This window comes from Labrus mixtus, chromosome 13 (genome assembly GCF_963584025.1).
Source record: "Labrus mixtus chromosome 13, fLabMix1.1, whole genome shotgun sequence".
NCBI classification, from domain to species: Eukaryota; Metazoa; Chordata; class Actinopteri; order Labriformes; family Labridae; genus Labrus; species Labrus mixtus.
The window spans coordinates 6,267,695-6,295,501 of NC_083624.1; the positions used below are offsets into that span (position 1 = coordinate 6,267,695).

The window sequence follows — 27,807 nt, forward strand, 5'->3', positions numbered from 1 at the left end:
ATTTGAAAAAGAAAAGGGGGGGGGGAAGTATCTGTTCCTACTTCTAACAACACTGTTGCAACAAATACAAGAACTGGCACTATGTATTGTCACAAATGGGAATTAGCCCGGGGGATACACAAGCAAAACGTTGCTATTTCTCTTCCTTCTTTATTGTTTGGCATGCAAATAAAGCTACTACCTGTTAGGAGGTTACCTGGCCCCTCCTCTTAGTGAACTGTAAGGTGAGACAGAAAAGACTCAGACTGCGTTGTTATTTACTTTGACAGCAGCCATTTCTTCTCCCAACTGGAGCAAATGAAATAACCTCCTCGGTGCAGGTTCTTTACAGCCTCGGTGAAGGACTGTACCTGACCAGCACCTGACAGGCTGAGGAAATGGAGATGACAGGAAATGCTGCTCAACCCCTTACCTGTAGTAATGACGCTGAAAGGTGAGCTTTAAATTAATGTGTTTTGCCTTCAACTTAAGGTTGTTACTTTATTGTTCTGACCATGAGTGACTTACATCAGCGTCTTTCCTCGTTGTATTTGCACTTTATGTTTTATGTTACATACAAGTAGAGCTGCTATTAAAAGCCAACTACCAAGCTTGCTATAATATAATGTTTTATCAAATGTTTTTTTTGTTGTTAAAATAACATTTCTGAGATATGAGGCTATATCTTTTGGTTTTTAAAAAGCTCATAAACCTGCTAAGAGTAATTTGAAACTGACTGATCATCCTGTGAGGGCATTTGATCTCTCCTGAAGAAACTGTATCCGTTGGAGGTTGTTGTAGTGTCTGTCACCAGGTAAAAGAAGAGAGAGAGAGAGAGAAGAAGGCGGCGGGATGAAAGACACACTGCTGTCACTCTTTTCTTCACATTATTTGTGTGTGTGTTTGCATTAACATTCATTTTTGCATTTGCCTCCGCAGGGTTGACCCCTACGGCTTTGAAAGGCGTCACGATTTTGAACCTTACAAGGAGATGATGAACGAATATGTAGCCGTCCTCAACAGGAGATCAATGAGATGGTCCAAACTCCTTCAAGAGAAACCACACGTTGAGAAGAACCTGACAGGTACTCCGAAGGAACAACCACTCTTGTGTTTTAGTTAGTTCTGGTTCTCTTGGGGTCATACGATGTAATTCTAATATGTGTTTTGGAAGTGAAAAGGTACGTGCGTAAAGGTGTGCCTAATGAGCATCGAGCCAGGATATGGATGGCAGCCAGTGGAGCACAGAAACAACTGGAGAGCAACCCGGGTTATTACCAATCTCTGCTGGCCATGGAGCATGACACCATGCTGAAGGACACCATTCAGACAGGTGAAAGAACGGGCATTATTTTTATAAGACATTCAAAGAAACACAGGGAGATAATACAATAATGTTAAATTCCCTCGGTTCTTGTATTGGGTCATACCTGAAGGGTATAATGTGCAATCCAGTATGTTGCATTTTAGAACCAGTCTCTCAGACCAAAACAATATTCCCTCAGCACACCGCTTCCCCTCCTCCCTCAGTGTGCTAAAAGCAGCATTTGTAGGACTCATACCTATTCCGATATGAAGCCCAAAGAAGATGTGTTCCTTTTTTTGTAGTATTTCAAACAAAACAAATTCTATCTATCTGTTAAAAAAAAGATTCTCCTGCAATTGTACACTCCGTCATTATGCCTCTACAAACAGCTCCTTGAGTGGGCATGGCTGTCGCTTTTCCAAGTATGGAACATGTTTGAGCCTCTGAGTGAAACTTAAAGCTGAAGGAAGTGCCGTCCCGTCAGTGTGAACACAGAGTTGAGAACAAACGCACTAAAAGGGAACATTGTTTTCAGTTTGATTAGGAAGTCGAGGTTAAAGCCATGGCACAGCATAATGACTTTAACCCATTGATTGTTTATAGGAATGGCAAGCTCCATTTGCTTTTAACCTACGCACTTCCTAAGTGAAGCCAAAATACCTATCGTGTCATCCCTACCTTTCCAATCCATGTAGTTTTTGGAGCACTTTTTAATTTTTTAATAGAACGGTGCACAATGACAAACAACTTTATATGGAAAAAAAATGCGTCTCTCTTATTGACAAAATAATATTGTGGATGGTGGCTCACTCCTTTTACTTACCAGGACATGTAAGTTTAACTGTGGGTAGAGAAGCCCTGATGTTGAAAATGATGAAGCCAATGTGGAAGTATAAAAACTACAGTTCCTCAGGTGTCAACTTGAAACTGAGTTCAAAAGCCTGGAAAGTCCCATTAACATGTTAAAATGTCAATTTTTCCAGTCTGGTTTGAAAAAAAAAAAAAAAGCTTTTTGTTATCAATCGTTCATTTTGGTAAACACTGAATGGGAATTATTTTTTTTTATATCTGATTTGTTTTGAATATATCAGGGCTAAGAGTTATTCATAATTAGGGGCATGGAGGATTTTTAGCTGGATGCTAGTTGATCAAAAGTTCGTTTTGAGGCTGCATTTCCAATATGACTACCACCATCCATGGGTTTCAAAAATAGCTTCAGAAACCGTAATTATGCTACGTCCATGTTTTATACAGTCGAACTGAGCCAGTGGTATCGTGTTAGTAACGCCTGATTTTCCTACTATAACAAACTAGACATAGAGATCATAAAGAACATGATCATGCTGTGCTCCATCGTCATGGTACCAACACAAAGGTCTATAGAACTAATCTTTTCATGTTTCTGGCAGACATGCACCGGACGTTTCCTGACAACGTCCTCTTCAGAAGCAAAGCAGAACCGAGTCTGCAGAAAGCTCTTTTCAATGTGCTGCTGGCCTATGGACATCATAACAAGGCAGTGGGTTACTGTCAGGTAACTCACTTCATATAACCTCTGTTTACTTTAAGAACTGGACTGGTTAGTTCCTTAGCTATTTAAATATATGTGAAGGGTTTATACCAAATGAAACATCAATAACTTTCAGGCACCTGCAAGACTTTTTGTATGAGTTGCATTATAGAAAAGGACAACTGCAGGGACCAGGAATTTGACTTTGAGTGAGACTTGCTGCTCTGAAACTTAAGTTTGTATTTGCTCAAGTACTCGCTGCATTCAAAAGACTACCTTATGTCTGTAGACTACTTTGCATAATCTTCATGGGTCTGTAGAGCTTTGCAAAGAAGCAGACAACAATGAGCTGGAGGAACTTTTTTTTTCAAACCTTTAAAAGTAGCTTCTGGGTCTTAACGTCCTGGGTAATTGTGGTGAAAAAAAACATGTTAATTGTGCACATAACAGCTAATTTCATGGAGATAAAATTCCATCCTTTAGTTTATCGCTGCTTGTGTGTTTTTGTCAGTGAAGTAGTACAGCATGCGAGAGGGGTTACCAAGGTTATCGTTGTTATCGCTGTTGATATAGTGTGCTGTTTTTTTTTTCCAGGGTATGAACTTCATTGCTGGCTACCTCATCATCATTACCAAAGATGAAGAAAACTCCTTCTGGCTGATGGATGCGTTGTTGGGCAGAATGCTCCCAGGTACTGTGCGTGGAATTATGTGAGAAAAGTATATTTAACAAAAAAAAAAAATGGTAAAGGTTTTGTTCAGCTCAAACATTGTAGCTCTAAAATTGAGCTGTTAATTAATCACATCCATTTAAAGCTTGTTAGATCCAATGGACTTAAAGGCTTTATATTTTTCACACTTAAATGTAGAAATCAAGTATATCCTCTGAAAATAACTCTGTGAGTCATGACTGTCTACAATGGGTGTAACACCCGAGTCCCACTGTCTGTGATGTTTTCAGAGTTTTCAGAGTCCTATCTTCAGTTTGTTTATATCGCCAGGACGGCCGGCTGACTCCTCCCCTCACGTATAAAAGTTGTTTAATTGAGGGACTAGAGAAAAGAAGAATAACATACTGTACTCACTGCTTAACTGTGTTTCTAGATCACGCTCATTTCAGGTAAATTTACATGCAGTGTGAAGATACGAGCATAATAAAGATCGCTAGCATTAGCATGCTAACACAACAATGCAGCGCAAGTTGTTTTGGTTTCATGCTGGTGCTCAAGGGCGACATGTGCTGGATCAAAAAAATCTCATATAAAGCCTTTAACATTTGGTCAATGTGTGCCTACAAGTGGAAATAAGGCTGAAATTAAGTATTTTAACACAATCTTAGAAACATTTCAATGCAGGCTACAATACAATTGTCATATCGGCCGGTTAATGACACGGTCTTGTGTTATAGCGGAGAAACCTAAATGCTTTGCTAAGGTCAAATTAAAAGCATGTTACAATAGTAAACAAGTAGAGTTGAAGGCACACCAGAGCACTACACTACTTGTAACAAAGATCTGCATTCAACATTTAATTTTGTCAGTGGTTTGCAGAGCTTTCTTATTTGAGTCTGCCGGTTGTTAATTGGTTTTACCAATTGAAGTTAAAGGTCATTAAAGCCGCTGTCATATTAGTTATAAGGAATAAAAATGTTTGTGTCATTAACTGTCCCACGATTATTAAGTTTGCAAAGGTTAAGGCAGACAAAATATATCATTGATATAGGAAGTTTCATCATTTGCACAACAATACACTGTGATAATTCCTTGTCTTGTCTGACCCCTTATAATATTAAAACCGATCAGTAGTGGGCCAAGGTAAGAGCCTTGTGGTACCTCACATGTAGAATGTATTCTTGCAAGAAAGTCGTAGCCAACACTAAAGCAAACTAACCAACTTTTGGTATGTTTCAGATTACTACAGCCCGGCCATGTTGGGCTTGAAGACCGACCAGGAGGTTCTTGCGGAGCTGGTGAAGGCTAAATGTCCTGCAGTGGGACAGCTAATGGCCCAGTATCCTGGCATATGGACACTGGTGGTGTCACGTTGGTTCATTTGCCTCTACATTGACATACTACCTATTGAGGTGAGGAACTGTTCAGGTTTAGTTGTTGAGGGCAAATTGACCTTTCATGTTGCATTAAAGCTCATCATTTGATAGAAATGTTTCTGGTTTCTTGTACTTACAGACCGTCTTGCGGGTCTGGGATTGTCTTTTCTACGAGGGCTCTAAAGTTCTCTTCCGGGTTGCTCTGACTCTCATCATCCACCATCAGCAGGAGATATTAAGAGCTCGCTCTTTGATGGATGTGTGGGAGTGCTTCAAGCAAATAACCAGTGGAGCTTTCACTCTGGACTGTCACAATTTCATGCAGGTGGGATGGAAATATTTAGTTGATTGACAGGTCAATGATTGGAATTTAAATTGAAAAAAAACAAGGAAATAATTAAATTGTCAAGCAGTTAATCTGTAGTAAAGCTACAAACCACAAAATAAAAGACAATATTCATAATCTGAGAGTCTTCATTGACAACCAAACTTGTTTCAGATGTTTTATCTGTCAGTCAAACTTAAGTTTATCATCTAATTGTTTCAGGTCTGGGTTGTATTCTTATACTAACTTTTGCACATTTTATCATTATGAAAATAAACTTCTCATCCTGCTATTAGACAGAAGACATGCCTTATTGTATTAAGCTGAGACTGGTACACTTTGCCAATCATCAGTAAACGTTTGGTAAAATCTGGTATTATCCCCGAGCACAGGCCAAAAAGAAAGAAAGCAACATATTGTTTGATACAGCAGAAGGCTGCAAGGGAGGAAGCTTTGGATCCAACATCACTTAGTTTGAGTTCATTATGACAAAGATGTTTGCAGGGTGTGGTTTAGTATCCAACACTTAGCATGTATGTAACTGGAAATACAGTCCATTTAATTTGATACTGAAACAAAAGTGAAATAGAGCGTTCCTCATCGTTTGCTTCAAAATTGGTTATTTACAAAAACAGCACAACAAGGTAAAGTCAAATCAAGCTCCATGAAAGCCTCCCCATATTAGATAAAGGTTATGATTGGCCCGACCAGGTCCAGGCCAGCTGGAGAGCAGCTGGTTCAAACAGGAGGGAGACAAGAAATTAAAAATGAGTTCACAGATAATTGGATGATCCCAACATATAAGAAGAGAAAGCAGTTTGTGTTCTTTGGGAAATATAAAGGCCAACTTGATCAGAAAAGACAAGTCAGTTTAGCCAGAGTGTTTTTTATTACATATGGAGTTTTTCATAAAGTCTAATTTGTCTGAGATGCTGTTCTAAAGGAAAAGCATGGACTCCCTTGAAAATCACAGTATGTGCTGGAATAATGTTGAAATTTAATCTTTTTATTTTTTATTTTACAGAAAATCTTTGCAGAACCTGGAAGCCTGTCTATGGCAACTATCGATAAACTGAGAGAGAAATGCAGACAACGAATACTGGAGGAAGAATCTGGACAGCCGTAACTATGACGCCGACATCTTTCATTCAGTATAAGAATAAAAAACTGTATTATCAGGGGTGAAAATTAACAATCATCATAGGTACTTAAACGCCTTTTCTTTGCTTCTTTTGTAAATCACTATATTACACTTTAATCCAGTTGAGAGGGAAACTAAAGGACATGCTAAAGAGTGTCAGCTGATGATGAACATTTCTGCTGCTAAAAAAAACTTTAATACAGTCAACTGAATCTGGCATGTTTTCATTATTGCACTTTAGTAATATTTCATTGCATAAGTAGTGTGGGAGTGAGAGTATTTTGTTTATTTCTGAGGAGAATGAGGGAATTCATATTGTTTACACTGAAACACTGTTCAACCGTTCATTTCAAAGTTAGAAGTTTAGCATTTTGTGTGGGAGCTGCCGTTCTGATTATTTCTGATTTGTTAAAGAAAATCTAACAAGTGGTCCAATGTGTTTCCAGATAAAGGTGAGGATAAGTAGAAAAGACTGAGTGAGATTATTTTAACACACCAACAGTTTATCCAGGAAGTCCCTGAACCTGAGGGTTTATAAGTTTAAAATCCTTTAAGACTGCTGAGTCCCAGAAAGACTGAACTGTAGAACATAGATTTTGGACGGTGTGTATTCAAAAGATGTGTACTGTAAAAAAAGAAAAATGTCCATAATTATGTGTAATATGATAATTACAGATTAACAAACACATGTAAGACATGATTATTATATAAATAAAGAGCTCATATTTTAACCTTACAGCCCTGGACGCTGCTTTTGCTTACTTCTACCTTATAAAGGCGGAGTGTATTAAGATCATAATTCATGTTCAACAACTTTAGTGTCAATAAGCAGGAATTAGGAGAGTATTGAAAACTCTTAGTTAATGGTCTATTAGCTATAAACTATGGTCATGTAGAATAAGGTACTAATAATGACCAATAAGCAGACAGTATGCTAATAATTTGCATGCTAATGAGCAACTAGTTAAATGCTTTATATGTGATTTTTTGATCCAGCAGATGTCGCCCTTGAGCACCAGCATGAAACCAAAACAACTTGCGCTGCATTGTTGTGTTAGCATGCTAATGCTAGCGATCTTTATTACGCTCGTATCTTCACACTGCATGTAAATTTACCTGAAATGAGCGTGATCTAGAAACACAGTTAAGCAGTGAGTACAGTATGTTATTCTTCTTTTCTCTAGTCCCTCAATTAAACAACTTTTATACACGAGGGGAGGAGTCAGCCGGCCGTCCTGACGATGTAAACAAAGTGAAGATAGGACTCTGAAAACTCTGAAAACATCACAGACAGTGGGACTCGGGTGTTACACCCATTGTAGACAGTCATGACTCACAGAGTTATTTTCAGAGGAGATGCTTAATTTACATTTAAGTGTTTAAATCACATATAAAGACTTGAATATTGTGACCTTAATTCAAAGTGTTACCAACACAGTTAACAATAAAGACATTATGACGCCTACACTGACTCAGAATTAAACCATTTTTTTATTATTATTTAATGCCGTCTTAGTAGTCCCTATTTTTAGTTGTATTGTGACTTCTTTCAGTCTTTCTAGTTTTCTTCTTTGGTCTATTTGTTGTAATTATTATGTGTCTGATTGTAACAGTCTAACAGTTTCTGAAAACTTCTCACAACCTGAATTTACAGAAAAACGGTAGAAGCAGCAAACTCGCCCATATTTCGTAAAAACCTGTGTTGAAACGGTGTTTTCCTACTTTTCATCACAGCCTCAAAACTCAAACTTTGGTTCAACCAATGAAAAAGAAGTTCACATTTATTACTGTACTTTATACAATAACATTTCACTCTGGTGTTTGATATGTTAAGATACATTTAAAGATAAAATAATGTATTTAACATATCACACTTACTCTCAAACACTACCTTCACAGTCAAGCAAACAAGCAGGAACAGGTTTGACGGATGATTCTTTGTATGAAGACAAAACAAAGTCAAACAGTGTCGTTCATTCTCTTTTATTGACCTCTCCTTTAGAAAACAGTTCAAACAAAACACATTAAAACCTTATTAAATCTCTACTTGGATCTTTAGATGAGGGGAGGAACATAAAAAAAAACAAAAAAACATCGGTATTTTGTCCTACGACATCAATCAACACATGTTCATGGTAGTAACAGTAACAGTACATGAAGGCTTTGTGAGACACAGAGAAAAATGTCCCCGACATGACAGCAACATCGTGTCAGTGAGCGAGTGAGTACCTTTTGTGGGTATTGGCTTTTCTTTAATCCCACCCTCTGTCAGAGCTGGGAAGGCACTGATGAACACTGACCAGAGCGTTTTTTGGCCTCTTTTAATCATTACTTGGGGGCTGCGTCTCAAGACTTTAGTGCAACTTCTTTCGCTCCAGCAATCAAAACCCCCAAGTGGGCAAATAATCAAAGAGCAAAAAAAACAACAACAACAACAACAAAAAACCCACCCAGTGGACTGAAAACACTTCCAACATTATTACACTCTTTAACAGTGATGTCCTGAGCTTTTCAAGCACCTTAACTGTACCGGCACTCCTCGTCATTTCTTTTTTTTTTTTTTTAAGCGATTCCTTGTCGTGTCTGCACATTGTAACAGTAGAGTAACGCTACCATCATCACCTAAAGACATATTTAGACATTTTGTAAAGTTGCCTTCTCAACAAAAGTTGGATGAGAAGATGAGCAACACTCTCAGGTCTTTATGGTGAATATGAAAATACAACCAGAATGGTTTTGGCCTGCTCCGGCATTTCATCTGGAAACAGAGACAGCAGGCCTGACTCGATCAAAACAAAAGAGAATCCAACTTCCCAAACCTAAAAAAGCTAAAAATGAAATCTCGTTTTTTTAATCTGTGCAAACAGCGAAGTGTAAAAACAACACATTGGCATAATAAGGCCCATGACTACTTGTAAAACATCAAAGTGTTGTTTGTACGCCTCAGTTTGTTTTGTTCTTTTGCTAGGTTTGTGTATGCACTAATTGTTTCTCATGGTTTAAGCTAAGCTATGCTAACATCAGTTAGTATCCTGCTGGCTGTAGCTTCATATTCAGCCGACAACAGAGCGGTATTTATCTTCTTATCTAACTCTCCGAAAGAAAGCAAATCAACCTTTTCCAAAAAATGTTGACCTACTTCATTAAATGAAGTGAAAAAAAAAAAACAACAACTTGCATTTACAACCTCCATTCAACATTTGTTGCGTACCTTTAAAAGGAAAAATGAGGAAATCATCCCTCTCAAAGGATGAAGTAAATCCCTAAATTCATCTTTACCACTAAGGAGAGTTCTTGCATTTGTTCACTGTTCGGATTGAGTTACTACCTTTTCAGTATGTTCCCTAAAAACCTGTGTACCTGGGGCGCAATTCAGAGGCAACCTGATGTTTATAAAAACGTTTCTCTTCGAGGGGGGATTAGGTTCAACCGACTGGAATATTCCCTTTATGTAACAAACCTTAATCAGAGTGGGACCAATTAAAAAAGGTCGAAAAAAGAAATAAGAAAAGCTACAGAGGCATTTCCCTCAAATCCTATAATCCCTCAATATTCCTTTTCACAGAAATCATAAATAGTACAATACAATTGAGGACTCGCACGGACCCTCTGATCAACATTCAAACCCTGCTTCACTTGGTATCTTTAGAGTTTTCACCATCCTATAAGAATCTCCAACAAAGTCCCCTTTTTCTTAACTAGTGGAGTGGGTCAGTTCAGATCGAGCATATCAACCTGCACAGAGTGATAGTGACTAGTGTTACTGATGAGGGCGAAGAAGAGCACACACAGAGGCGGGGGGGGGGGAGATGCAGGATGGACAGATAAGGGGGGGGGGGGGGGACAGGCCGGAGTGTTAAGTCTCAGAAAACAGGGGTTATTTTTTGGGGTGGTGGTGGTTGTTGGGGGGTTAGCGGTCTTCCCTCTGCAAATATTAAAGTGACCTCAGATGGTCTGGTAGCCGGCGTGGCTCCTCTTCCTGCCAATGAGATAGGCCAGGAGCACGATGAGGACGAGACCTGCCAAAGCTGCTCCGACTATGATGGGGATCAGCATGTCGTCTTCATCCAGCTGGCACTCCTCAGCTGAAAGAGAAGAAAACCAGAGAGGATTCATTAGAGCAAGACAGGAGATGATTTATATTATTTTATCATGTAAGATTTAAATAAACGTCTTTACCTGCTCCAAAGTGATCCCCATCGAGTCCGAAGGGCTGCACCTGCAGCTGGAAGGTGTTGATGGACAAATCCTGGGTAACATCCAGAGTTTGCTCCTGGCGGCACATGTACGAGTACCCCAGGGTGCCCTGCAGGTAGTCCAGGCTGTTGTTATTGGTTGAAAAGGGTTCTATAAAGAGGACAGCGCCGGGAGTGATTACAGAGGAAAGGAGGTGTTTGGTAAAATAATAGAATACGATACAAAACATTTTGTAACAAACTTTTGGATCTAAATGACTGAAAAGGAACACACGTTTTTGGGATGGCTTCAATCGATCAAATCAGCTGGAATCACCTAAACAAGCTGTCATGGCTGCAACTAGATTTATGTCACATGTACTCGATTAAAAGTGCATCCACTAAAAGTGCTTCTGACCTCGGTGGTCTCACACTGGTATTCTCATTGTCTGACAACATGACGATGCAGTTGGGAGAAAAAAAAAACCCTCTCAAAGTTTTAACATAAATCATCCATCAATGCAGGATTCATGCAGGATTGCTGTGCTGCATCACATCAAATCATAAAGAGCTTTCTTAAGGTTTATTTTTGTGTGTAAAATACACAGGTGTCTGTACACTGTTGTCAACAAAGCAGAGCTGCCGGAAAAAGTCCTCTTATTCATTAATGTTCATGTTTATGTTTAACCCGAAAACATAAAGTGTCAATTTAAATACAACTTAAAGCTTAAACTTAAAATATAAAAAGAGTAGATATAAGTGGACACGGATCGGACTATCAGATGTAAACAGAACTATGTGCAGTAAACGAGTAATATATATATATATATACAGAGCTATAGAGTAAGCAAATACTAAATGATAAGTTATACGGTGCATGGAAAAAATTTTATTTTCTAATTAACTGAAGTTCTTTTTAATTTTCTCTGGCAAAAAAAAACAAAACATAAAAACATCTAATTGGAACCTGTAATGAATATTTTCTGTTTCTGACACGTTATAGACAAATATAATGAAATAATGTTAAATTGCAACCTCTTCAACAACACCCCTTAACTTTATTTACACCTTAACCAATGACCACAGACATTAAAATATCTTATTTTTAAAGATATGTTTGAAGGGCAGAGTGGGTTCATTTAACCAAACAGATGTGTTTAGGATGTTGTGCTTGTTTATATTTATCAGTGAAGACTATTTTAAGTCACTACTGGTGTGTTTCCTGTCCATATTTTGGGGGCTGATATAAACTACAACAACTGAAGAGGATGACAGTGTCCTTTAAATGTGACACAAGGCAGCTAGAATACACTCTGAGAGTTACAGTGCACTAACCTTTTGTGTCTGGCCGAACAGCAAACAGAGACACTTCACTCAGGTGGTACTTATTGGTTGTGGTGTTCTGCAGAATAAGAGCAGGATGGAGTAAGATTGATGACACTGCGGTAAAGCATGTTTACCTTTAAGCAACAGCTGCCATCTAGTGGCTGTTAGAGGAAGAACATTTGAAAAGAAAAACAAGAAGAAAAACACCACAGTGGTTTTTCATGCACACGTTTGTGAGATATGAGTAACTTACCAGAGTGAAGAAAAAAGTGAGGTTGGTCTTATCAGAATCAGTCGTGAGCTTCAGAAAGGCGCTCTCTGTTGCACATAACCCAGAGCTCTTGGTCATATTCGGCTGAAGGTTCACGACCTCCTGCAGAGTCTGCAAACAAATTATGCAACATTTAGCTTTTCACACCTGTGTGTGTGTGTGTGTGTGTGCATACCTGAAGCTGAGACAGCATCAGAATTGTTTGTTTGTATTTAAACACCTTGTTCTGGGAGACGGAGCTGAAGGTGATGTTGAGCTGGAGTCCCATAGAAGCCAGCAAACAGGCGGTGTTGTTGGTACTGTAGACATGGTAGTTCCCTTTTTCAGGTCTGCTGGGCTCTTTGTGCGGGGCAGCCGTGGTTGGGGGTGCAACAGTGGCAAAACCCTGGTGCAGGAAGGCAGCTGAAAGAGAAAAATCTCTTTTGAGTCTAAAACTAAAAGGAATGTAGAGTGCTTGATAAATAGATTATTTCTGCAGATTCACAGAATCAAATTTGATAAAATTGTAAACAACTTTTTATCAATTACAAGTCTGTATATCTGAAATCATTAACATAAACAAACACAAAACATACCAGTCATTAAAGTATGACGTAATAAAGTCCTGACTGAGGCCTGTTCTCACCCCGAGTTTGGTCATTCTCAAATATGCAGCTAACACCATTGGATGGGGAAACTTAAAACTGCAGGTCAATCACAGGGAATAACCATTAATATATTATAGAATTGATACAGCATTGGAGGCGGGGCCAAGTTCAGTCCAATGAAAGCTGCTCAGTGTGAAGCAATAAAAAAAAAGCCAGACTTCCGCGTGTGAAAGTATCCGGGTCTTCGGCGTGACTGGGTTCATTATGTCTACACAAAATGTTTTATTAAATTCAGCTTGAATCACATTTTACAACTTTTAGGACATAATGGTTTTTAAAATAGTTATTAGGAAGTTGGTGTACTTCAAAAAGTTTATCCACTGACTTTTAGATGTCTCTTTCCAAATGTTAGCTTAGGGGGGAAAAGTCTTTTTGGGCTAAATGTGCATCATGTGACGCTGCAATACCAAGACCACCCACTGGGGGCTTGGGAATAACAATGTCCATAAAGTAGATGAAGTCTATTGTTCAGTCAATAATCTTGCACCAAATCGCAATAAAAAGTTATCTCACAACATTTACTTTACTCAATTTTTTAGACACCAAACATGAATCCACCAATGAGCAGCCACTTTACAACAGAACAAGAGCTGGGTAAAGAAAGTGGGACAGCAGCTAAACTTTTATAATTTATTATAAAGTATTTAATGAGAGACTCTGAACTGTGGCAACTTTTTGAGTTCAGTCAACTTTATTCAATCAATCAATTCAATCAATTTTTATTTGTATAGCGTCAACTCATAACAAGTGTTATCTCGAGACACTTTACAAAAAGCAGGTAAACGAACATACTTATTATTATTATTATTATTATGAAGAGACCACATTCAAATTTATTTTTAAATCTTATTCATAGTGTCTTCATGTGTCTTTATACACATTAAGTGTTTATCTAGTGTCCATTGTTTCTTTTAAAACATTTATTTTTGCACAGACTTTTTGTTTTGTTCTTACATAATAGTATAATAATAATAATAATATAATAATAATGTTTTGCCTGTGTGTTCAGTCCTTGTATCCAGCTGTGTGTCCACTTCCTGTAACTTATTCCCTTCGTTGTGTTTACACACACACACACACACACACACACACACACACACACACTTATGTCCTGTATTGCTTAACTTTTCTGAATCTTATAACATTAATAAGGTTAAGTAGAGGTACTTTGCATCTATATTGGTAAAAACAAAACATTGTGAGAATTTCCTTCTTTCCAAATTAAACAAACATTATTATTTTAATTAAAAACTGAATATGAAACATCTTTTTTTAGTGTTAATTCCCCCCAGTTCTTCCTAGTCAACCTTACAAATAATCTGCTAGAATAAAAGATGATAAAGAAATACATAACCAACAGGACTTCACAGATTGACCCTTTACTTCATTATTGTTTTTTTATTTAAATTTGTTTTTGAATTTGAGACATTAAATCAGCTTTATCACAGTAAAAACTACATTTCTATGTAGAAACAACAACACTGAGATGTTAGGTTAACTTAAGTCTGATTAACTAATCGATACAACAGTGTGACGTCATGACTTTTATAAATCTGTAGTCCTTTAGTTTAGTAGGTTAGTTTGTGACCTTCGGGACAAAAGAAGAGTCATACTTAAAACCCAGTTAGTGTCTAGTACTCACCTAAAACCAGCTGTAATGTTACTCCCAGGCTCCATGACTGAACACCGCCGAGCTGCGTCATGTTTCACGGGTTTCTCTCTCCAGCTGTTTCGGGCTCCTGTCAAAGCGAAATCTCTGCAACAACAGCAAGCTAGGACGGGCTATGTTGTTGCTAGCTGATGCTAACGTTAGCGTCGGAACAAAAAGAGAAACACAAAAGTCGAGTGCGCAGATTTTTCTAGGTGATAAAGAGTCCTTTCAGTTGATAAAAACCAGCAAATGTTTCTAGTTATTAGTTTCCACTTCTGTAAACCCTGTAAAGGCCGGCTGCGTTGTTGATTTCACTCGCCTTGCAACACTTAATCAGCGCTGCAAAGACTGACATCAGGATCATGTGACAGGAGGTTTAAGAAACACCCAGAAGGTCATGTGACACAACAGGCCCCCCCCACACCACCCCCCGGACACAACCCCGCTGAACAGTTAAAAGATAAGCTTACTACGGTGGCTGGGAAGTGCAAAGAAAAATTACAAAATGTGAGACAAATTTAAATTTTGAAAAACATTTTTACATTTTATGAAACAAATTTACAAAACTAAAAACACTTACCGAGGACAAAACTAATTTACAAGATGTGAAACGCTTTTACAATCGCAGAGACAAATTTACAAGTGGCAGAACACTTTCACCGGCCCCCCAAACAAATTTACAAACGACAGAATCTTGACGGAAAGGGAACGTACCGCGACAAAACAAAACAAACAAAATGACCCCTCGCTCGATCACTTCCGGGTCACTTCCGACATTTGGTACATTCCCGTTTTGTCAAGATTCTGTCATTTGGAAATTTGTTTTATAAAATGTAAATGTGTTTTTTCCTTGTTATAAGTGTTTTGGTTTTGTAATTTTGTTTTCTAAAAATGTAAAAAGGTTTTTCAAAATGTAAATTTGTCTCACATTTGTAATTTTGTTTTGCACTTCCCAGCCACCATAGCATACTCATGAGTAAATATCATATTCACTGTAAGTGGAGAAACAGCAAACCCTCCTTTGACTGGTTTATAAATGATTTCAAATATTTTTTCTTATCTCTGAAAAAAAAATGAAATCTAGCAGGATTGCTAGAAAGATTTAGTGCTGACTTGCAGGGGCGCCGCCAGGAACTTCGGGCCCCGTGAAAAGATATCACATTGGGCCCCTACCATGGCCCAAAACTAACCCGGAAATGGATTAACGCACCTCCATCACACGAATGACCCATAAAAACTTTGAACAGCTTTGTTTTACACCCTGAAAATAGAGATAAATAAAGATAAATAATCACTGTAATATTTCCTCATAGTTTGAAAATTATTTAAACTTTGTAATATACACGCCTTTCAGATATTTGAAGCATTTCCAGCAGCATTATTTTACTTATTAACTTGCTATAGTTAATGTTGTAAAGGCTTTTATTGTCTAAAGTGATTAAAAATTCTACTGGCATTAATGATAAAATGTAAACAAACAATAAATCTGAATTAGATTCCACCACACTTGTCAGCATGACTTTAAAATGAGGCTGTAATAGTTCTTTATAGTTCTGACTTCACTTTAATTCTTCTTACATTGCATTATCATTTGTCTCACCTCACGTTAAAATATTGTTTTTTGGGCAGAAGTAGCGGACTCAGTTGGTATCATATGAATTGACAGTTTACAAGGCCTTTGAGACAGACTCCACATTTTTTCCAGAAAGGAATTCTGAATGTTTGTTTATTTATTCAGACAATTTTAGTTTTCTTAATGCGGTTATAACTTTTTATTTCAGGCCCATGAAGGGCCCCCCTCCCCACTGGGGCCCTGGGTAGTCAGTCCCACTTTTCCCCCCCACTACGACGCCCCTGGCTGACTTGTCGAAATTCTTGTTGTTTTGATTTCTGGTCCTTGTTGAATGTTTTTGTCTTTGCTCCAGTTTGTTGTCTGCTTACATTTGCCTGATGTTTTCTTTTGGAAAAGTTTTATTTGTATTTATTTATTTTTATATATAATCCCCCCTTAGTCTTGATTTATGTTTGAATTAACTTGTTCCTGTGTATTTTGCTGTTGTATGTTCATCCTCTATAAGAGTTTTTATAAACATTTTGTATGTTTTAAATTTGTCAATAAAGATGGATTAAAAAAATAATAATAAAAAAAAAAAGTTTTATTTAATCACAATACTTACATCATCTAAGGAGTTATTTTAATGGAGTAGGCATCATTTAGAGGAACTCCTTTGCTTTTTCCTTTGCAGCAGCATATAGTCAATAATTACGAGTTTAGAAAAAAATTAAAATGTAGGATATTTCACTTTTTTTTTCAAGATTAACCTATGTTTTCAAACCTTTATAAACAATTTGGGTTGATACATTTATGGCTTGCGACTCAAATGACTTTTCCCATCTGAACTTAATTGGTTTAACTTGAATTAAAAATGAAACCTTTGACAATGTAAAAAATTGGCCTATCAAATATTTCACATTAAAAAACAGCAAATATATGAATAAAGATAAAGATTTAAAGACAGATCTGTTCATGAGAATTGTGTTGTTTTTTTTAAAGAATATTTTTATTGAGTTTTCAACAATAGTACACAAAAAAAAACAAAGGAAGAACAGCAGAAGAGAGAAATACATACACAAATAAAAGTGACAGAGGAGCTGGTATACATATCCCACAAACTTAGTATATGGGATCCTTCTGTATGCAGCAGAATGCGTAAGTGAAGACAAATTGAATACAAAGAAGAAAGAGCAAAGAGAGAAGGGAAAAGAGGAGAATTGTGTTTTGACTTGTTTTATCTCCTCTAAATGATTTCACTACAGCCTACACAAGAAGAGGGAAATTGTGAAATAGTCACGCGTACTTAATGGACCTGTCCCTCGCCTCGCACGATGATGATGATAACCACTTCATTTGCTTCAGAAGTTTGTATGTCTATGTCTAATTAAATGTCCCTAAGGTCAGACCTCAGTCAGAGGTCCCTAAACATTTTAACACCCGAGTGTAAAAAACTTCAGTCTCCCCTCTTCAACCCGACCCGGCCTCACTTATCTGCTGGTTCAAGAGCTTCCGGCAGTGTCACAGATCTGTGTGATTATGCATCTTGAGACAGACACGTTCTTTTGAAAAGCTGCAAAGGTCTCGTGTCTGTAACCCCTTCCTTTACACACTAACAGTTAAGTGTCACAGGGGCAACATGTCTTTTGACCTTTTGAACACACAGTCTACTTCAACAGGCTGGAGCCGGGTGCACATGTCAGATCAGTCTCCCTCTGCAGACGAGATAACCAACAAACACATTTTCCGGTTATCAGATTCTTACTCACTGTTTGTTAACACATTGTTTGTTTGCCACTCTTTAAGATGAACAGTGTAGGCTACAGTGCATTTTGAAAGCTGTCACATCTCTGCAGGTAGAAAAGGATGTTAAACTCATTTCTGCCATGTTTCAGGGTTCATCAAAATGACTTGTATTGTTCTTCATAAAAACATTGCACAAGTAAGCATGTTTTTTTTTTTTTTTCTAATTTGCAATATTACATTTACAAAAATGTGTGGGGTGGACTTCCCCAAACTTAATGAATACTGATAGGACCATTTAGAAATCTTAAACTTTCTGGGGCCCGAATCGACCATACTTCTTCTCTCACACGTCTGATCAACATCTCACATTATAAGAAAGAATTCAATATGTTCTGAAATTGAAAAAAAACTAAAGGCAGCACAGTGTAAATAAATTATTAGTTTCTTGAATTCACTAATTAGGATAAATGAACAAAGCTACAAAGGTGAACACTAGCTTAGTTTGCACAGGTTATGGATGCAAGTGGAACGGTTCCTTTACATATTTTTTTTAAGACTGAGCCCCGCCTGCAGAGAAAACTGTCTTCGTGCTGCTTGTTTGTGCAATCTTATTCTTTAGCTCGATCAAATGCACATGACTGTCGGTGAGGGTTGGAATGTAGATTTATTGGTTTTGTCTTCTAACTCAGCTCTATTTTAGCCATGACGGTGCTTTGTAATGCCGGCAACACCACAGACACTGTATCATGTGATCGGTACAATGCAGTAGATGAGTGGTTCCCAAAAATGTTTTTTACCTTGGAGTCCCCCCCCCCCCCCCCCCCCCCCCCTTTATTTATTTTTTTATTTTTTTTGCAACTTTGTGTTTATTGGGCAATCCAAACATAGTTAATTTCTTACATCATTATTATTTTTTTTCTTTTCTTTTTCTAATGTTATATAAATCAATAATAGAATGCAGAAGAAGAAAACAAAATATTTATAATAATATCTTAGTTTGCCCAATTTTTTTTGTAATAGAGAAAAATAAAACAACAAAAAACAAGCAACCCACATAAAAAAAACCCACACACACACACACACACACTCACCCAAAACAAAACAGAACAAAACAAAAAAGTGACACACACATATCACCAATGACATAACCATGATTTAATTTCTGTTTTTTTCAACCAAAATAGTGTTTCCATACAATCCCCTATATAGTATATATTTTTAATAAATTAAGATATCACCACATTTTCTCTTGCCAACCTGTATCTAAACATCCTCCAGCAAGCGTTGCCATGGAAACCATCTGTCAAAGGACATTTTGCAGTCTTATTTTAAAAGTTATCTTTTTCCATTATGTAAATAACTTTGACAACTAATTTCCAAAATGAACATCAATGTAACTTCTAGAGTCCCAACAGAAGATGACTACACACGTGTTCCCACCATCAGACCTTTGTATAAACTATCCAGTCAGTGTGTCATGATGTGCACGTCTAATTAGACGACCTCTGACCTGACAGAGCTCCGTTCCCCCCCCCCTGAGATCTTTGGCTGGACCTCAGGTTGGGAACCAAATGCATTAGATTACAGTTTGAACAAAATCTATCAGTCGAGAGTCGATCAAGTTGAGTTTAAGATAGTGACAGATGAAAAAGAAAAGTCAACACGAGAGGAAACAGAAAACTGTGTTCTTCAGAAAAAGAGTCGAGGAGGGAGAATCATGGATGCAGTAAACAAAAAAAAAACAGGTACCTTCTATTTTTGACCCTTTAACTGTAAATCCAAGCAAAGGTGAGTCATCCTGCTGGTTATATAATCCAGAAGACTATTGAAGGAAAGACAAGCTCATTTGTGATGCAAAGATGAACCCGGGGGGGGGAAACATGTTTTCAGTTTTTTTGGAGGGGGCGGGTTGAAGGTTTTTTTTTACGACGCATGCAACTTTCTTAGTCCACCGGCATCCTCTTCTTCTGATCAGAGTGAAGAGGAGAATTAAGAGTGAGGCATTCAGAAACAGCCAGGGAGGAGAGAAAAAGAGAGAGGAAAGAGATAACTGTGCAAGAGAGGAAACAAGATAACTGTCTCTCTTCAGAGGAAGAGTCGAGGAGGGAGAGTCATGGATGCAGGTAAGTGATGCAAATACAGAATAAACTGTGAGCAGAAAAATAACATGAAGGGCGGAAATCTGATCTCAGACTGATTCAACATCTGGATGTTGTGGAAGAAGAAAGTGTTAAGCGATATCAGATTTTAAAGTTTTGTATTTACATCCTAAATTTGTCATCTTAAAAATATGTTGTGACATTTTGCCTTGATGGAACATGCAGCACTCTTTTAATTCTATTTTTCTATTTAATTCTATTTTAATTTTGGGGATTTAAATCCATGAGGAGATGTAAGTTTTGGGTTTAACCTCTGGGATTTTCTGTATTGAAAAAGAGCAAAAGTGACAGTTGAGGCAGAAGAATTGCTAACGGAAAAAGTAGAGCTATTGTTTCAAAATTATGGAAATGAAGACATGAGACTTATTTTCCATTCAAATAATCCAAACTAGATTTAGAGCGGTGGAAACTTCAATTCATGTCTGAACACTCTGACTGTGTGTTGAGGATGCAAACATGAAACTCTGACACAGATGATAACATCATGTTTATTTCAACATGCTGCAGACGCTGGGGTTCTCTCATTTGTCATGTTTTACCTTCAGATTGTTTTGTGTTACATTTATTTTTTGTGGGGTTCTCAATAAATTCAAATGTGAGATGATCATTTTAAAGCAGCGCCGTCAAAAATAGAAATATTTAAATCCCCGAGGGTTCACTGGAGGAGTGAGCAGAAGTTTTTTCGATATTTCCCAGACTCTTTTTGTGATGTCGTATTTAAGGCAAAGTTGTGAAAAACATTTGATCAAAAACACTTTAATCGTGTATTTTAGTCACATTCAGAGTGATTAGGAAACAAGAAGAAACATGTCTGGATAAAGAATCTCTCTCAGGTTTTATAACGCCTGAAACAACAGTGACGGTGAGTTTGCAACATCAGAAAATAAATCATTGAATCTCCTACATCAGACAACTCCAATATGTAAGTCAACGATGACGCTGCCATGGACTTTGAATTAACTTTCCCCTTTACACTTTTTTATTTACTCTCGAGACTCAATTTTTACTTGCTGGATATCTGACATTAGATTGACAAATTTGAAATGAATTTTAAAATTATACTCACCATGCTGAATCAGCAAATATTGATCAGTGGTCGTGCGTACAGGAACATCCCCTAACGCACATTAAACTGATGTCGCTGCACACAAAAAACTATAAAAAGAAAAACAAACAATAAATATGACAAAAATATGAATAAGTTTGGTAACCATTTGAACCACTGACAACAAATCTAAAATAAGAGACTGTTAAAGTCAAATAAAATGGACAATCATTTAACTGATATATTTCAGATATTGTTATCAACATTTAGAATGATTTTTTGTTATTACGGAAGTTTAGGATTTAAAAAAATGGGTATTTCATCATAAACCATACGTTTGTATAAATCACTAACCTATCAGGAGGTCCCTTACAGGTGACTAACTTTTGATAGGATGGACGCATCGACATGGAACTCAGCACGATCCCCCCAATTTTGGGCCCAAGCTTTCCAATGGTGATTTTAAGCGTTTTCCCTACACGTCTGGGAGCACGTTTCAGGCCATTTGAAGTCAACTGGTGCCCACTTTTTTTGGGTCATTTTTGTCACATCCACCCACCTGGTACTTTGTTTCTGAGATTAGCATCACATTCCGAGTGGTTAAGTTTAGTAAAAGCACATAGGGAGGGGATAATCTACAATATTAGTAAATTAGGGTTAGGGTTCGGACCACAGATCATACATGTGTATGAAGAGTTAGGTTCCTGACAACAGAGAAAAAGCTTTTAAATTTAAAATACGGTAAATTCAGTTTAGCACAAGGATTGGAAATAAGGGGAAACATCTGCAAAAAGGAAACAAAATCCCTTTAAATAACTGCAGCTGACTGTGGCTTCATATTTGGTACCTTTAAGAGTGCGATCCAAATGTCCTTTTGTAATGTCTGTTAAAAGAAACCACATACATTTGATCTTAAAGGACGAAGCCACATATCGTTCCAACTCCCAAATGAATGAATTAAATACTTGTAGTTCCATTGATCAGAGATGTAAAGAAACACTGACTTTCAGGCTTGATTTGGGGCAAATGAATAAAGGCTAACTTTAATTAATGATGAGATGGTGTAAACATTAATAATGTGGATATCGTGTTGATCTCGTGGTGGTGGTTCGCACAATGACTTCTGGTCGTATCTTCATATCTACACTACAGACATGAGTTTAGTATTTGGTGTTAGCTCTGTGAATCAAGTGTTTGAGCAATTGTTTTAAGGATATTTTTGGTTTTGTATACAAAAGGAAACATTTCATATGAATTAGTAAAATCCTAACACAGAGATAAAATCAACTGAAAGGTTGGCTGACGAGTTGCAGTCAGATCTTCCTTGACCTTCTCATCCAGCGTCACTTTTTTCCACTTCTGTCGTTTTTTCTTAAAGTATAAAAATAATCTAAGCGCAGTAAATGTTCCATCATTGTGCAACCTGACGCGGTGACGTTGTCAAAGAGGAAGTGATCGGTTCAATGAAGCTCCAACATTGTCTGCATTCTCACAACACTTGACTTCTGTTCCAACCGCACGGCGAGCTCAACGACCACAGCCTCAGTCAGAGCCCCCCTCACGCTGACAGGAACACGTTTTATGTTCTGAAGCGAAAAAAAAAACGAGTATACTTTCTCATTTCCTGTTTCAAGAGTGTGTGTCTCAATTCTACCTCGTGCCTCACTGTGTGTTGCTCTTTCCACCCTGTGTTGCTAAGTGGACATCCTGTGCAACACGTCACAGATTTACACACAAACACGCACGCTGAGGTCTCTTAATCTACTTTGATACATGTTTATACGCTCGTACTGAAAGTAACGTCGCTGCTGCTATAATAATAAGACATGTTTTCACTACAACAGGGAAAACCACAATACATAAAATCAGAATATACAAAAATATTTACGGACTTATTTTGATATATCTTGGGCTAGCAGATAGAAATAACAGGAACATCAAAACAGTCAAAGTATACAAGTGTTATCTGCTAAATGTTCTGATACCTGTCACCTGCAAATGAATTGTATATTGTATACTATATCGAATTATTTCATTGTATTTCTTATTTGAATATTTGGTTTTAGTATTTGTATATTTGTATATTTCTGATATTAGGCATCTACAGGATTGCTCCAACAATATTTCGTTGTACTTGTACAGTGACGATGAAGATATCTTATCTTATCTTTTCTGATAGCATGAAAATGAATTACGCTTTATATGCATGAAAATCTGTGTTTTATCATTGTGAATATTTATAAACTATTGAGTTCTTAACACTTTATTTTCTTCACTTTCCTTCTTTGGATCTTTTCCTGCCATGACGATATTTCATGAAATGGTTTGACTTAAATTAACTGGTTTGGCTTTATAAATAATCATCCTTCGTTATATTAACAACATGAGGTCAAAGCCTTTTTTTTTGTTTCACAGACATGAACACCTTTATCATCATCTGGAAAGAAACCATCCCTCTTTTTTTTTTTTTTAAGAAAAGAAAATCTGTTGCTGATTTATTTGTTGCATTTGTGGATGTGAGTCCATGACGTGTATTTATTTACTTTTAATAATATATCCAATAATAAGTGAGAAGAAGTGGCTTAACAAGATTAATGAAAAAAGACTCTCAATCCAGAAACGTTTTATTTGTCATGTGCCATCATGAGGTAGAGTTTCAGTGAGAAGTCATCCTGATAACTAAAATAGAAAAGGAATTATATTTATACTAGCAGGCTGGAATATTTCAGAGGTGGATGTCTTTGTAGTTTTTAAAGAAAATGAAATTTATAGGATTTACAGTTTGGATTTGATAAAGTGAAATTCTTAACATTTTATTAACCTTTAAAAAATAGTAAAAAATAAAATGCAATGTGTGATATCGTGAATTTAAGTGTCAAATAAATATGTTCAATAGACATATATATTTCCTTTAAATATGTAGAGGAATAAAATGATGCACTGTCCCGCTGTCATGTTTTAAAGGTTACGTGATCAGAGTCAGTGTGGAGGGTTTTTTTTTGTTTAACTGATGATGTTTGCAGATTTTATGGACTTAGAAGTCCAAGGTTTTTATTACACTTACAATGTTTACAGATGTTTTGCAACAATTCAATAATTTAATGTTTTAACTTTGATTAATTATTTTGTTTAAGATTTTGTTTTCCACGTCTTCATTCTTCCTCTGATGATAATCTTAATAACTGATCAGTAAATTCATCTAATAAAAGTGCTGATTTGCAAAGAGAACATCTAAACAGCATATTGTAAATGTACTTGTCTGTCTTCATACTTAGCGAGTTTTGATATTTATCTCTTTATCTGTTGTTTGACCTGCAGAGACTTTCTTCTCTAATCCCACCTTCTGCTACCTGCTGGACGGGATCCTGGTTGTTTACTGCCTCATCGCCACGGCGTTCTTCTTCAGAGAAAAGGTGAGTTAACATAAAGCACAGGAAGGACAGCTACATGATGACAGTACAAAGACAACATATCATTTTTTATTTGTATGTTACTTTTTTTTAAATCCAGATGTTTTTCTGGTACCAGCTTCTCAGCAGTTATTTTTTCTATTCTTTTTATTTTTGAATTAACAAAAATAGGAAACCTTGAACTCAAAATTGAGTAAATATTAATTTCACATTTATTTAATTTGTTTTCTTTATTTATCAGATAAACCTGTATTTTCTTATATCATCTTTTACGGCCTTATGTTGTTCCCTGTGCTGTTTGTCCCTTCTCCCCTCCTGTAATCTCCAGTGCAGGTGAAGCTACTGGCCTCAGTGTTTAAAAGTTATGAATGAGGTTTTAGTTAGTTAGGACTGATTTATCTCTCAGTTAGGATTGTGTGTGTTGTTGTGTTCTGTTAAATCAGTTTTCAGTTGATCTTTTTTAAATTAGTAGGTTTTCTATTAATAATAAATCCCTTTGTTTTGACTGTGTTAAGGTCAAGTCTTGACTTTAAAGGCTTTATATGTGATTTTGTTGATCCAGCAGATGTCGCCCTTGAGCACCAGCATGAAACCAAAACAACTCGTGCTGCATTGTTGTGTTAGCATGCTAATGCTAGCGATCTTTATTATGCTCGTATCGTCACACTGCATGTAAATTTACCTGAAATGAGCGTGATCTAGAAACACAGTTAAGCAGTGAGTACAGTATGTTATTCTTCTTTTCTCTAGTCCCTCAATTAAACAACTTTTATACGCGAGGGGAGGAGTCAGCCGGCCGTCCTGACGATGTAAACAAAGTGAAGATAGGACTCTGAAAACTCTGAAAGCATCACAGACAGTGGGACTCGGGTGTTACACCCATTGTAGACAGTCATGACTCACAGAGTTATTTTCAGAGGATATACTTGATTTATATTATATTTAAGTGTGAAAAATCACATATAAAGACTTTAAAGTGTTTTATGTCGCTGTATTGGGTCAGTGGGTTGTTGTTTGCCCAATGGGTCGCCTTATGGAGGGGCGTAACAAAGGGTTTAGTTGTCATGAAATAGTAAACATGAAGATCACAGCTCGTGGAGAGGGCAACATTGAAACATAGATTGCATGTTAGTCCGACTAACAGTCCAGAACTCAAATATGTCATTTAAAAAACTGTAAAACAAAGAAAAGCAAACAAACCTCAGACAAGAAGCTGCAGGGCTGAGAATCTCTGACATTCGGGATACAAAAATAAATAATGTGTTAAAATGTTAATAAGCCTTAATTTGAAGATCTATAAGTTTATTCATTTTTTTAAATATCTGATCGTCATGTTTTTGTCTCTGTAGTTTTCTCCCCTCCCGTCTGCAGCTGTTGGAGCTCCTGTAAGTCTGCATGTTTTATCTTTTCATTTCGCAGTGACCATGTCTTTGTAACATTTGCATATAAAGCTTGTTTCCCTTTTGTGTGTGTGTGTGTGTGTGTGTGTGTGTGTGTGTGTGTGTGTGTGTGTGTCTCATGCTCTACAAAGGAGGAAATTGAACTTATTTACCAGGTGAGAAAAAAGCCTCTCATAACATCATGATTAATTCTCTCTCCTCTGCTGAGAGAAAAGTGTTGATTTGTTTCCCCCTCCTCCTCCAGGAGCTCGATAGAACAAGAGATGCTGATCCCTACGAGTTGCTCGACCCCTTGAAGAGAAAGGTAAGTCTCCGAGTGCTTTTTGAAAGATCATCTTCTGGACTATTCAGGGCCATTCACTGTCAATCATGATTCTATTTGTTTTATCTCTAGAAAAGAGCAGCGAAGAAGAAGAAACCCAAGGTAAGACAATTCACTCTCTCACATGGTGTCTTACAATCAACATGCAAAAAAACAAAAATAAACATTTATAACAGTTAAAGGGTGTTGCTTCAAAAAAAACAAGTGAAAATGGGACTTTCTTTTTAAAACTAAGTTGCAAAAATGTGAGATGCTTTCAAAATGTTTAAATTGCAAGGCCCCTGGAAACAACAACACACACTCAAGGGAAGGGGCAAAACACAGAAACTCTGGGAAGAAGGAGCCGAGATCATGACATCATTAGGTAGTCGGATGTGCAAACACCTCCTTTAAAATGAACTAAACTAAAATGATAATGTTATTTAGAGACAAAACAAGAGAGTGAAATAACAACCAACCCGTACTGCAAAGATAATGATGACATTTTTTTTGGGTGTAAAAAAATGTTAAAGTCTTTATATGTGATTTTTCACACTTAAATGTAGAAATCAAGTATATCCTCTGAAAATAACTCTGTGAGTCATGACTGTCTACAATGGGTGTAACACCCGAGTCCCACTGTCTGTGATGTTTTCAGAGTTTTCAGAGTCCTATCTTCAGTTTGTTTACATCGCCCGGACGGCCGGCTGACTCCTCCCCTCGTGTATAAAAGTTGTTTAATTGAGGGACTAGAGAAAAGAAGAATAACATACTGTACTCACTGCTTAGCTGTGTTTCTAGATCACGCTCATTTCAGGTAAATTTACATGCAGTGTGAAGATACGAGCATAATAAAGATCGCTAGCATTAGCATGCTAACACAACAATGCAGTTGTTTTGGTTTCATGCTGGTGCTCAAGGGCGACATCTGCTGGATCAAAAAAATCACATATAAAGACTTTAAGGGACATTTGAATATGAAACTCCAATTTCTGTGATCAAACAAAAAATAACAATGAAAACTAAAACTTATTTTTTTATATTTTACTGATTTGCTACATTTTAACTGTTATTCAGTAGAATGAAGTTGGTGCCATCATACAACCTCTTTCAAATATACTGTATATATATATATATATATATATATTTTTTTTTAGACATGTTTTATTTATAGGGGCCACTATTTGTCTGTTGAATTCTAATTCCTTGCTCATTGCACTTTATCATTTTTATCGTGATGCTGGAGCATCTCTGCTGGGCTTCATGTTTCATGTTTCATGTTTCATGTTTCATGTTTCATGTTTCATGTTTTATGCACTTAAAAATTGGAAGATTTATTAGTGTTGTTTATGTATTTGTATGTCTCCAGCTGCAAACAAATTTCCCTGTGGGGACAATAAAGACACCTTTGACCTTTGACCTTTGACAGAGTAAATCTGTGCAGTGTTGTCCTCGGCTGTCACTCACTAATAAAAGTGATCACAAGACATTTTTCACATGCTTCACTCTTAACTTGTCAGGGTTCAATCATTTGGATGAAAAAACAATGTGCAGACTCCGTCATTAGATAACTTCTGGTCCAATCAATGCACAACATGTCTGAACTTTGTCTCTGCCCCTCTACAGCCGACCCAAGATCAGCAAAGAGATACAGACCCCTATGAGTCTCTGACCACTCAGGACTCAGCTCCACCTCTGCCTCCATCTCATTAATGTCATTTAACCGGCTCCAGCTTTTCAAATATATGTCAATAGATTATTTGTCTTATATGTAATTATAGACTCAATCTGTGTAAACATTTGTCACTTTTTTTATA

General features: G+C 37.0%; 3 protein-coding genes across 4 annotated transcripts; 2 read left to right on the forward strand and 1 right to left on the reverse strand.

Moving 5' to 3' along the window:
• Positions 1-88: 88 nt before the first annotated feature.
• On the forward strand, positions 89-7,043 carry LOC132986762 (growth hormone-regulated TBC protein 1-A-like). 2 transcript variants are annotated; one of them, XM_061053372.1, is made up of 9 exons: positions 89-224; positions 321-433; positions 919-1,064; positions 1,154-1,312; positions 2,695-2,819; positions 3,390-3,486; positions 4,705-4,877; positions 4,981-5,166; positions 6,191-7,043. In XM_061053372.1, the coding sequence occupies exons 2-9, from the start codon at positions 378-380 to the stop codon at positions 6,290-6,292; spliced, it is 1,044 nt and encodes a 347-aa protein (XP_060909355.1). In that variant the 5' UTR covers positions 89-224; positions 321-377; the 3' UTR covers positions 6,293-7,043. The 2 variants fall into 2 exon arrangements, with proteins under 2 accessions (XP_060909355.1, XP_060909354.1); XM_061053371.1 differs by lacking the exon at positions 89-224 and having other exon boundaries at positions 241-433.
• A 1,231-nt stretch (positions 7,044-8,274) lies between these two features.
• On the reverse strand, positions 8,275-14,723 carry lamp1b (lysosomal associated membrane protein 1b). Its single transcript, XM_061053373.1, has 6 exons — positions 14,369-14,723; positions 12,300-12,481; positions 12,062-12,190; positions 11,818-11,884; positions 10,487-10,654; positions 8,275-10,392 (listed from the first exon to the last, which is right to left on the reverse strand). Exons 1-6 carry the CDS (start codon positions 14,427-14,429, stop codon positions 10,253-10,255), a joined length of 747 nt encoding a protein of 248 aa, XP_060909356.1. The 5' UTR covers positions 14,430-14,723; the 3' UTR covers positions 8,275-10,252.
• A 4,617-nt stretch (positions 14,724-19,340) lies between these two features.
• On the forward strand, positions 19,341-27,807 carry cd247l (CD247 antigen like). The gene is made up of 8 exons (XM_061053374.1): positions 19,341-19,371; positions 19,768-19,798; positions 24,198-24,292; positions 25,639-25,674; positions 25,821-25,844; positions 25,934-25,997; positions 26,094-26,113; positions 27,617-27,807. The coding sequence occupies exons 2-8, from the start codon at positions 19,789-19,791 to the stop codon at positions 27,701-27,703; spliced, it is 336 nt and encodes a 111-aa protein (XP_060909357.1). The 5' UTR covers positions 19,341-19,371; positions 19,768-19,788; the 3' UTR covers positions 27,704-27,807.

Coding starts and splice junctions, on each gene's coding strand:
- LOC132986762 (XM_061053372.1), top strand. CDS start 378: ATGGAGATGACAGGAAATGCTGCTCAACCCCTTACCTGTAGTAATGAC. Junction 434..918: donor TGTAGTAATGACGCTGAAAG/GTGAGCTTTAAA, acceptor TTGCCTCCGCAG/GGTTGACCCCTACGGCTTTG. Junction 4,878..4,980: donor TTGACATACTACCTATTGAG/GTGAGGAACTGT, acceptor TTGTACTTACAG/ACCGTCTTGCGGGTCTGGGA.
- lamp1b (XM_061053373.1), bottom strand. CDS start 14,429: ATGACGCAGCTCGGCGGTGTTCAGTCATGGAGCCTGGGAGTAACATTA. Junction 11,885..12,061: donor TCACTTTTTTCTTCACTCTG/GTAAGTTACTCA, acceptor CTTATTCTGCAG/AACACCACAACCAATAAGTA. Junction 10,393..10,486: donor TGGGGATCACTTTGGAGCAG/GTAAAGACGTTT, acceptor CTTCTCTTTCAG/CTGAGGAGTGCCAGCTGGAT.
- cd247l (XM_061053374.1), top strand. Junction 25,675..25,820: donor CTGCAGCTGTTGGAGCTCCT/GTAAGTCTGCAT, acceptor TGCTCTACAAAG/GAGGAAATTGAACTTATTTA. Junction 25,998..26,093: donor CCCCTTGAAGAGAAAGGTAA/GTCTCCGAGTGC, acceptor AGAAAAGAGCAG/CGAAGAAGAAGAAACCCAAG.